At 47.1% G+C, this 10,309-nt stretch overlaps 1 protein-coding gene across 1 annotated transcript in view; it reads left to right on the top strand.

The window, feature by feature from the left end:
• Positions 1-272: 272 nt before the first annotated feature.
• PFKM (phosphofructokinase, muscle) overlaps positions 273-10,309 on the top strand; it is a 45,225-nt gene continuing 35,188 nt past the window's right edge. Inside the window, exons 1-2 of the mRNA XM_032786771.2 lie at positions 273-399; positions 8,163-8,261. Of these exons, the coding sequence (XP_032642662.1) occupies positions 276-399; positions 8,163-8,261 (223 nt within the window). The 5' untranslated portion in view covers positions 273-275. The remainder of the gene's footprint in view (positions 400-8,162; positions 8,262-10,309) is intronic.

Below are 10,309 nucleotides of genomic sequence, written 5' to 3'. Positions count from 1 at the left end.
ACCTCCTTATCTTTGCTGGAAATACCTCGCCTGATTTATACCCGCTTCAAGGCACTTTTATGCTGCCAAAGTGACATAAAGAGGCCTTAGAGTAAGTGGGAATCAGGCCCTGATTTTTAAAATTAGTTTGCAAGGCAATGTGATTCAAACCTTTTCAATGTAAGGCCATGCCCTTTATATCAGCCAATAAGAGGGAAGCATGGGAGAGGCAGCTGCTCCAGTGGGCTGATATAATGTCTATAAATACAAGGGAGGAAAGCACGTACTTTCCGGTTATGTGGTCTCCATTGGACCTCTCTGTTGTTGGGTCCAAACTTTTCATTTCTGTGTCACTTGCTTTCGCAGTTTTCTTTTTCTTCACCTTCTTCCCGTTGTCCCAGAAAAAAAAAGAGCCACCAGGTTAGTGGAGTTTGATATTTGCAGACTGATGAGTAATTTGTTGCTGAAATGCTTAGGATCAGATTGTAACACTCTTGCTTGCACCTGGTAGTGCTTTATTCCCGCAGGTATCATCTGGTTGATTATAATGGGGCTGATGATGGGATAAGATGCTACCCAAAGTGAGCAAAGACATCACAATCTAGCCCTTCTTTAACAAGTGAATGGAAACTGAGCATGCACACATGGGGTGGAATGCATCTGGGATGGGGAGAGGCTGGGGATATGAAGAGGATTTGGATGGAGTGGGTCTGGGTGTACATGGGGGGGAATGGTTGGAGCCAGTGGGCACGTTGGTGCTGAGAACTGCAAATAATGGGGGTGGGGGGAAATGATTAATCAAAAGGTTTTAATTGAAACAGTGAGGTTTAACAGATTTATTTGGGCATAAGCTTTTGTGGGTAAAAACCCCACTTCAGATGCATGGAGTGAAAATTACAGATGCAGACAGTATGTTTATGCAGGAATTACCATACCCTTCTCTTCATGTGTCAATATATTTATGCCTGCATCTGTAATTTTCACTCCATGCAACTGAAGAAGTGAGGTTTTTATACCCACAAAACTTTAGGTCCAAATAAATCTGTTAGTCTTTACAGTGGCACCAGACTCCTTGTTTTTGTGGATACAGACTAAAACGGATACCCCTCTGATAGCGAAGTTCGTTGAAGTTGGATGGCGGAGAGGGAATTACAGCAGAGGGTAGAAAATGATGGCACTTTAGTGGATGAGCAGGGAGAGATGTAGTGGGAATATCAGGTGGAGGTTTGGGGATTTCAGCAAATGGAGAGGTACAGGTGTGGGAAATACCTATTATTTATTGAGCACTGACAATGTACTTCGTGCTTGACAAACCAATAACCAGTCAATGAGTTCTACATATCGGTGCAAAGACAGGTTTGCTGCTCCTTTGGCCTTTCGCTCCCTAGATACCAGGACCCATCATGCCACCAGACCAGGCGTGACAAGTGCTTTACAAATGAGTGCCATCAAATCACTCCGATAATAAAGAGGGATCTGGTCTTGTGTACATCCCTTGAAATCTGGCTGGATGACTCAGCTAGTCCTGTGTTAGCACACTCTCTCTCACTGGGTATTCAGTTATGAGCCCAGGCATGGTTGGGTGCAAGGCTGGGTTTTTTCATCTGACCCAGGTACAGGAGGTGGCCCCTTCCCAGGAATAAAAGCTGTCTAGCACAACTACTTAGTATGTGAATCCCAGGAATCACCCCACCATGCAGATGCTGGTGAGTTCTAGGCCAACCTGCTCAGGGAGTTTGGGTCTGGCTTCTAAGACTAATTATCTTGGTATTCTTCCAGTGGGCGATGGTGGAAGACCTGAAATATTTCAGCCCAAATGTGAAACCTCTTTGGATTTCAGGTGTTCAGGTTTTTCATTACATATCAAAATTCCCTGCAGAAAGCCAACACTTTTCAAGAAATTTTTTTTAATCAAAAGCCCCAATTTTCCATCAAAGAAGAGTTTAAATGGAAAACTTTCAACCAGCCCCAGTGCTTCAGCTCAGAGCATGAAGGGAGCTCAGAGAAAATCTGGCTGATGGCATCGTCTTAATAAGGAAGGGTTATAAAGGCACACCATCAGGTCTGACAGCCTGCAGAGCTCCCTCAGCTAACCACCCCTCTCTTCCTTGAAAGACAACCAAGACAATTGACAAGAGGAATGTGTGTGATGATTAAAGCCAAGCCCTCAATTTGCAGTTCACCAATGTTAGCCCATTAATTTAACTTTCCTCTGTTCATCAGCTGTTAGCCAACTGATCATTATTTTGGTTGGTTTGTTAACAAGGGTATTTGTTATTCAACAAGCCGTTGCAGGCAAATCCTGTCTACATCACAACACAGGCTTTCATTGTGTTATTGCTGCACTCCTGCCCCATTCATTGGCCAAGCTGGATGCGAGAGAGGAGGTGTCATGTGGTTAAAGCATTAGACAAATTCAGACTAGAAATAAGGCTCCATTTTTAAACAGTAAGATAGTTAATCATTGAAACAACTCACCCAGGGCTGTGGCGGATTCTCCTCAACTGGAAATTTTAAAATCAAAACTGGATTCCCCCCCCCCCTAAAAATATGCACTAGTTTGAACAGGGATTAATCCAGGGAAGTCCTGTGGTCTGTGATATGCGGGAGGACAGACTAGATGATCGCAGGAGTCCGTTCTGGCTTTAAACTCTTATGAATTGTGACTCGGGAGACCTGCCTCTGCCACATGCACCCCATCTGATCTCAGGTAAGTTATGCAGACCTTGATCCAGCCACCTACTTAAGCATGTGAGTAGTCCCACTGAAGTCATGGAAGTGATACATATGCTTAGCTACCTTCCAGAATCATGGGCTCACACTCTGTGCCTCAGTTTCCCCATCTGTAAAATAGGGAAATAGTGCACTCTTTGGAGCAGAGACCATCTCCTACAAAGTGTATGTCCAGTATCTAGCACAGCAGGGCTCTGATTTCATGAGGAGCTTCAGCCAGAATTCAAGTAATAGCAGCAGTGAATGTGGGAAGGATGCAACATGTGTTTTTAAATCACTTAGTCAATCAGGCGTAAAGAGAAAAAGGTCACAAGCAGGATATGTGGTGCCTGTCTACCAAAAAATCAAATGTTTTCTCTGTTGGCATCAAGTTAAAATACTTATTTTTAAATACATTTACATTTTGTGGAAATACACTATTGTTTTTGCAATAAGTTACTTTTATCATCTCTGGTGACTTAGTTCCCCCACCCACATCCACCATGGACCATCCATCCCAGGCACCAGATTATGCTCAGTGACAGTGGGTGTTAATTCAGAGCAAGTCCATAGATAATGCTCAGCGGATCTGCACAGCGTTTAAACAAATAAGGGTTAGAATGAGGCAGGAATCATTCACTGTATTCCCTTGCTTTATTCAGTGTGCGCCCTGTGAGACAGGTTCTGCAGAAAGAACAGTGCGTGATCATGCATCTCACACGCTGGGGCTTCCCCCAGTTCTTATCTCTTCTCCCCAACTCTGCTGTTTTGACCAGGACTGTCCTGGGGCTTAAAACGCCCACCCTTGGAAGCTGCCACCCCAGCCCATGTAGCAGGAGGGGATGGGGATTCTTCCATCCCTGCCAGGAGTAGTGCTGGCAGCTAAAGCTATGCCATTCTATAGCTCTCATTACAACACTCAGCAGCCCTAAGGATATGCTCATGACATATTTTAAGGCAGGGGTGAGCAAACTACAGACCCTGGGCCACCTCTGGCCCACCAGCCGATTTAAGACGGCCCTCAAGCTCCTGCTGGGAAGTGGGGTCTAGGGCTTGCTCCACTCTGGTGCTCCAGCCGGGGAGCAGGGTCAGGGGCCGCACCATACGGCTCCCAGAAGCAGCGGCATGGCCCCCCCTCCAGCTCCTATGTTCTCCAATGGGAGCTGCAGGGGAGGTGCATGCGGGTGGGACAGCGTGCACAGCCGCCTGGCCACGCCTCTATGTAGGAGCCAGAGAAGGGACATGCCCCTATTTCTGGGAGCTGCTTGAAGTAAGCATCACCTGGAGCCTGCACCCCTGAGCCTCTCCCTGCGCCCCAATCCCCTGTCCCAGCCCTGATCCCCCTTCCTCCCTCCGCACCCCTCAATCCAAGCCCAAAACAGTCTCCTGCACCCCAGATCCCTCATCCCCAGCCCCACCCAGAGCCCACACCCCCATCCAGAGCCTGCACCCCTGCCTCAACTCCCCTCCCACAAATTGAACTCATTTCTGGCCCCACCCAGAGCCCATACCCCCAACCACAATCCTCATCCCCTTCTGCACCCCAACCCCAGTTTTGTGAGCATTCATGGCCCGCCATGCAATTTCTATTCTCAGATGTGGCCCTCAGGCAAAAACATTTGCTCACCCCTGTTCTAAGGCCGACACTAATTGTTTCCAGGGAGGGGAGGGGAGGGGGGGAGACGCTACTACAAACTGACTCACTGTCCTCAGTTGACTCACAGCCCATCCTGTTTCCCTCACTCACCCATTGACTCCCCCTCTTAGTCAACTCCTCCTTCTCTCCCACCCCACCTTCCCAAGCCAACAGATTCCCCTCCCATCCCAGCAACCCCTACTCCCACCCCACCCCAGCTGCCCAGTGACCCACCTGGCTCCCCCCAGTTCAGCAACACCCCCATTCTGCCCTCTCCCCTAGCTCCCCCACACCATCTCCCTCTGCCTTCCCAGAGTCCGTGCAAAACTGTCCGTGTCAATACTGGCAACTACAACAACCTTTTCCCCTTCTCACAATAGCCAAAATCCAGCCCTCCATCTCCAGCTGCCTCTGATCGCCATCCACTTACCCCTTTGCAGGCTTGTTTCCTTATCCCTGTAGGCACAGCAGGAAAGGAGGTTGTGGGTAGTGGCCCTGCACGAGTAACACCAGACAAGCTTTCTAAGGATTTCTTAGGATCCAAATGGGAAATAAACACTGCCGTAAGGTAGCTGAAGACTGTAGTGTACTGTGATGTTGGTGGAGCAGAAAAAGTGTCTTGAAGAACCCTCTCCTTCAGATTGCTCCTCACAACAACTGGGTTGCTGCAACAGCTGGTTCACCTCGGGAAGGTTTCCTTCACAACTGCAGGGAGCTAGAGGCTTTGGCCAATATTTTTTTTAAAGCGGCCACTGATTCATGTTCCTCAGTTTTTCAGTGACCAACCTGAGATACCTAGGCCCAGATCCTCAAAGTTATGCAGGCTCCTTGCTTTCATTGAAATCAATGCCTAAATGCTTATCAGGATCTTGGCCCTAGAGGCCTGTTCTTCAGAGACGCTAAGAACCTGCAGTTCTTAATGACTTACTGTAGCGTGGCAGCCAGAATTGGACTCCATCTGAGCCACTTTCCACGCTGGGACCGGAAGGAGTACGGTGCCAGGCGAGGCGGCCAAGTGTGCTGGAGCAGAGGGATCTCGGGGCAGCTGGCGGCAAAGCAGAGCTGGTGTAGATGGCACGGCTATGGAAATCGGGGGACTGTGGGACAAAGTTGAGAGGTAGCTTAAAAAAAAAAATCCCCCCTCTGGTTAGCTGCCTCCTGATGCAGCAGAGAGACCATCCCATCACTCCTTACGGGGCGGGGGTGGACCCCCAGGCCATGGAGATGACATAACCTGTGAACAGAGAAACAGTCGCCTGGGCTTTCCAGTGACATCACAATGACTGCGTTCTGTGCTAGCAGCCCGTAAAGGAAAGCAGGGACTGAACTGAGGGCTGTCGGGGAGGCCTCTCCATTGGCCTGAAATAACCTAGCCCCATGCTAGTTAGGGGGCTTGACTTGGGGGTTCTCCTTGGTGACTGGCCCAAATGTCCACTGAATATGGAGATTTGGCAGGAGAGAGAATTAGGTAAGCCCTAGACGGGGGTTCTCAACCTTTTTCTGAGCCCCATATGCTATAAAAACTCCATGGGCCAACTGTGCCACCACAACTGGTTTTCTGCATATAAAAGCCAGGTCTGGCATTAGGGGGTAGCAAGCAAAGCAGTTGCCTGGGGCCCCACGCTATAGTGGGGCCCCACAAAGCCACGTTGCTCTGGCTTCAACTTCAGCCCCAGGTGGCAGAGCTCAGGGGCCTGGACTTCAGCTCTGCACAGTGGGGACTTTGGCTTTCTGCCCTGGGCTCCAGTGAGTCTAACATTGGCACTGCTTGGTGGACCCCCTGAAACCTGCTCACTACCTGACTGCCACTTCTTAGATTGGATGTACAACAATATTGTGACAACTGTTTGGCTTTTGCCCAAACCAGCAATACTCCGTCCAAAAGGAATGCACCATTGCAATTGTATGAAAGTTCATGGATGGCTTTGCAGATTGATTTTGTAGATCCTTTACCAAGGAACCAGAAAGGCAATGGTGATTGTCGATCCTTTTTCAAAGTGGGTAGAGGCATTCTTCTAAAAGCCACAGGCAAGGTCCTCGTAGAACAATCTTCTCTCAGTGTGGTGCTGGGTGCTGTAAAGAAACATAGGAACAGCCCTTGTCCCCCAAAGAGTTTAAGCAAAGTTTGACCAATGGAGAGTTGACGTAGAGACAGATCTAGCGACCTTGCAAATCCAACAGGATTGTATGCTCTGTCCTTACAATGAGGAAGAGTGTTGTGCAGTTGATCATGGGATAGAACAGAGGGGATTGACCCCAAATACCCACAATTTCCTGAGCGATGAATGGGTATCCGACACTGTACAGTGACAATTTCCCACTAGGCCGTGTGCCCGAAGGACTTGAGATGTCTGTCCACAGTCTCAGTCCTTTGTTTTAAGGTTTTATTTTGTTTAAAATGTCCCAGGAATTTATCAGTATTTATTACAAAAATGTAAAAATGGGTGAAAATTGGTGCAAAAAATTAACTTCATGGTTTTCTGAATAAATTTTGAGATTGATATTCGGGAACAGGAGAATGACCTGGGCCACCAATTTACCCAGCTGCTCTATCTTCGTTTATGATGTTGGATTTCTTTTCTTTAAAACTCTCCCCAGGATGAAAATAGGCAAGTCAGTTTCTCTTTTGTTTCTGGTCACTTTCGAGGCAGCTACATGGGTTGGTTCTGGTGGCCTGGAACAATGATCATCATAGCACCTAGCTCTTATCTAGGGTTTTCCATCAGTAGATCAATGGAGGTCCAAATCATGCTAAAACAGTTTTGGGTCCAGATGCTGCAGAAAAATTTTCTAAAATGTTTTTACTGGAACATATGAAAAAAATCTATTAATAATTGAGTTTCTTTTATTTTTTTAAGAAAGCCTCAATTTGGGACTTAAGCCACCAGAGAAAGTTTCTTTAAATGTGCCTTTGAGCCATTACCCTAAAGTCGCTTTACACAACTCTGATGTGAAGAGGCCTTAAAATGAACATAAATGTAATTTATACTCCCCTGATATTTAATAATACCCAACTCTTATGGTGTTTTTCATCCATAGTGCTCAGAGCTTTATAAAGCGGGTCCATATCATTCTCCTCGTTTTACAGATGGGGAAACTGAGGCACAGGGTGGTGAAATGACTTGCCCGAGTTCACCCAGCATGTCAGTGGCAGAACGTAAGGCCCTATAGTATACAATGGCCTTACCATAACTGAGAATCAGGCCCACGATGTTTGTATTTGCAGAAACTGTTGAACTTTCAAACCTTGGACTCAGCAGGATATTTGGAGAACAGGTCACTTTGATCAGATACTTCTGCTAGCTGACCAGCTGGTGCACACTGCTGCTCAGTGACTAGGGACATCTGAGAAAAAAACCCGCAGAGGCACAGTATTAGCTTTTCCCTTCTGATTGTGCGTTGGGATTTTGCAAACAAATTTCAGCTCATACCATGTGGCTTTGTTACTTTTCAGGGATGTGTCTGTAGATCGGTGGTGTGTACAATCAGAACAAACAACTAAACAACCAACCCACCCCCACAAAAAACCTGTTGAAAAGGGTCCAAAGCAGCAATTCCTAGGTGCTCTGCCAAAGTCTGTATCCATTGGTCCCTCAGTCACACAACGTGACAGCTCATTGCGTGCATCCAGATTTAGGTGCGGCTGACACAGCACAGAGTATAATTTACAGTATGACATTTTGGCTTGTTGTTTACCGAGTGGTGGTGCTTTGAAAGGAGATAGCCCCAAGTGCAAGAAACTGCCCTGGTCCCAGAGACTGTGTGGGAATCGGGCAGGCAGGAGGCACCCGGGAAGGGGCTCTCCATCAATCTATACATTATTTTTATATTCCAGCTAAGAAAATGTCGCAGCCTCCAGAAAAACATGAGCGCACACACAATCTGGGGCGTGGGAAAGCCATCGCTGTGTTGACCTCGGGAGGAGACGCGCAGGGTAAGGAGATAAGCGGCACTGTTTGTGTTTGGAGTCTCTGTGTTTGAATCAAAGGGCGTAATTTTCAAAAGAGACTAGAGGTTCTGGTTGCTTCCATTTTGGGAGAGCCCAGCAGGAGAACTCTGGAGATTTTCAGGGGGTGCTGAGCATGCCCCCAGAGAGCATCAGGTCCTGTTTAAGGCAGTGGTTCTCACCCTTTCCAGACTACTGTACCCCTTTCAGGAGTCTGATTTGTCTTGCGTACCCACAAGTTGCACCTCACTTAAAAATTTACAAAATCAGACACAAAAATACAAAAGTATCCCAGCGCACTAGTACTGAAAAATTGCTGAATTTCTCATTTTTACCATCTAATTATAAAATAAATCAATTGAAATTTAAATATTGTACTTACATTTCAGTGTATAGTATATAGAACTGCATAAATAAGTCATTGTCTGTATGCAATTTTAGTTTGTACTGACTTCGCTAGTGCTGTTTCTTTAGCCTGTTGTAAAACTAGGCAAATATCCAGATGAGGTGATGTACCCCCAGAAGAGCTCTGCATACCCCAGAAGTACATGTACCCCTGGTTGAGAACCACTGCTTTAAGGTGTCTCCAGTTGGGAACTCAAAAGGCCCCAATCGTTTTTTAAAATGGTGACCTGTGTGTGGTATAGATATGTTGGCAAGATACTTTTGGGAAATCCAATCCTTATTTTGGTGCTTGAATGCGGTATTCCCTGAGCATCCAAAATCATGAGTTACACCTCCCAAAAATCATGAGATAGGTATAAAAATCATGAGGGTGGGGATGGGGGGGCTTGAAGGAAACAAATTGTTGATGTGTTTTCTTTGCCTTTTGGGTTTTGAGCCTTTAGGAGTCATATTTTCAAGCTTTTCTCCATAACCACAAAGGCTAGAAACATACTTTTTTTAAACGAGAGCTGAGATTCTTATCATGTGACTCCGGGAGCTGGGGCTTGGAGAACATTAACTGCCACGAGACTCACAATAAAATCACAAGGTGTGATTTTGGATCAGATGCCAACCTGGCTCAGGTGACCACGAGGCCTTGTGGTTTTAACCACTACTCAGGCAACAGTGCGAGGATCTGTGATGGCACCTAGAGCCTGTAATTGCGTTCACAAACCATCAGATAAAAGATACAATAATGCCCCTTACCACCTCATTTGCAAATGGGACCTCTCATTCCAAGTCCACTGGTTGTGGGGTAGGGGTGTCTAAAACAGAGCTCTCCAAAAATCAAGGGGTCCAAAATTTCATATAGATATAAAATTTAAAAGAGGTCATTTTTCAGTTCTTACTATCTCCCCTCACCGCTTTGCTGTTACAGTGTGTCTGTAGGCTGTCGTCCAAGATTGCATTGTGCCCTATACACTTGCATTGTACCTTCGGACAAGGCCATTGTCCGCACAAGGAGGGTAGCTGTGGCTGCAAATACCCCAGTGGGAGAGGGATTGTAATCCAATCCCAGAGTACTCCTCTGTCCCAAGCAGAGGCCTCTCCGGCTGGGATATTTTCAGGCGCACTGGGTGCCAGGGAGAATCTCAGGCATTTATTGTTAAATGTCATCAGACCAAAAATAAAATGTGAAAATCATCCGAGGGATCAGATGCATGAGGCAGCATCATCCAGCAGTAAGGGGCTCCAGGCACAGAGGAGGGCCGAGTTATGTTAGGCAGCCCTGGGAGGTTCTGCTGGGCAAAGAAATGAAGAACAATTTGGGGAGCCTAGAGCCCCCCAGTGACACAGAACCAGTTCCCTGCATGTCTTAACGTGGCCTGGGCTTAGGGAAGAGGCTACGCTGGCACATCAGCGGCTGTGCTGAACCACTGCCCTTCGCCCACACATGGAGTTGCAGAAGGAGCGGCAGGGTCTGGAAGCGCCCTTTGTCCTCTGCTGAAGGGGACCACCCCACTCAGGGGATGGAGCGTGATGTGTTTGTGACACACCAACCCACATAGGCTTTGTGCTGCCCCTTGACGGCCACAGAGAAGCTCTTACTTAGCAAGGAAGCTCTACAAAGAGAAAAAAAGGCTGGTCCA

The sequence above is a fragment of the Chelonoidis abingdonii genome, chromosome 26 (assembly GCF_003597395.2).
Source record: "Chelonoidis abingdonii isolate Lonesome George chromosome 26, CheloAbing_2.0, whole genome shotgun sequence".
NCBI lineage: Eukaryota > Metazoa > Chordata > Testudines > Testudinidae > Chelonoidis > Chelonoidis abingdonii.
This window is presented reverse-complemented; position numbering and strand designations above follow the sequence as displayed.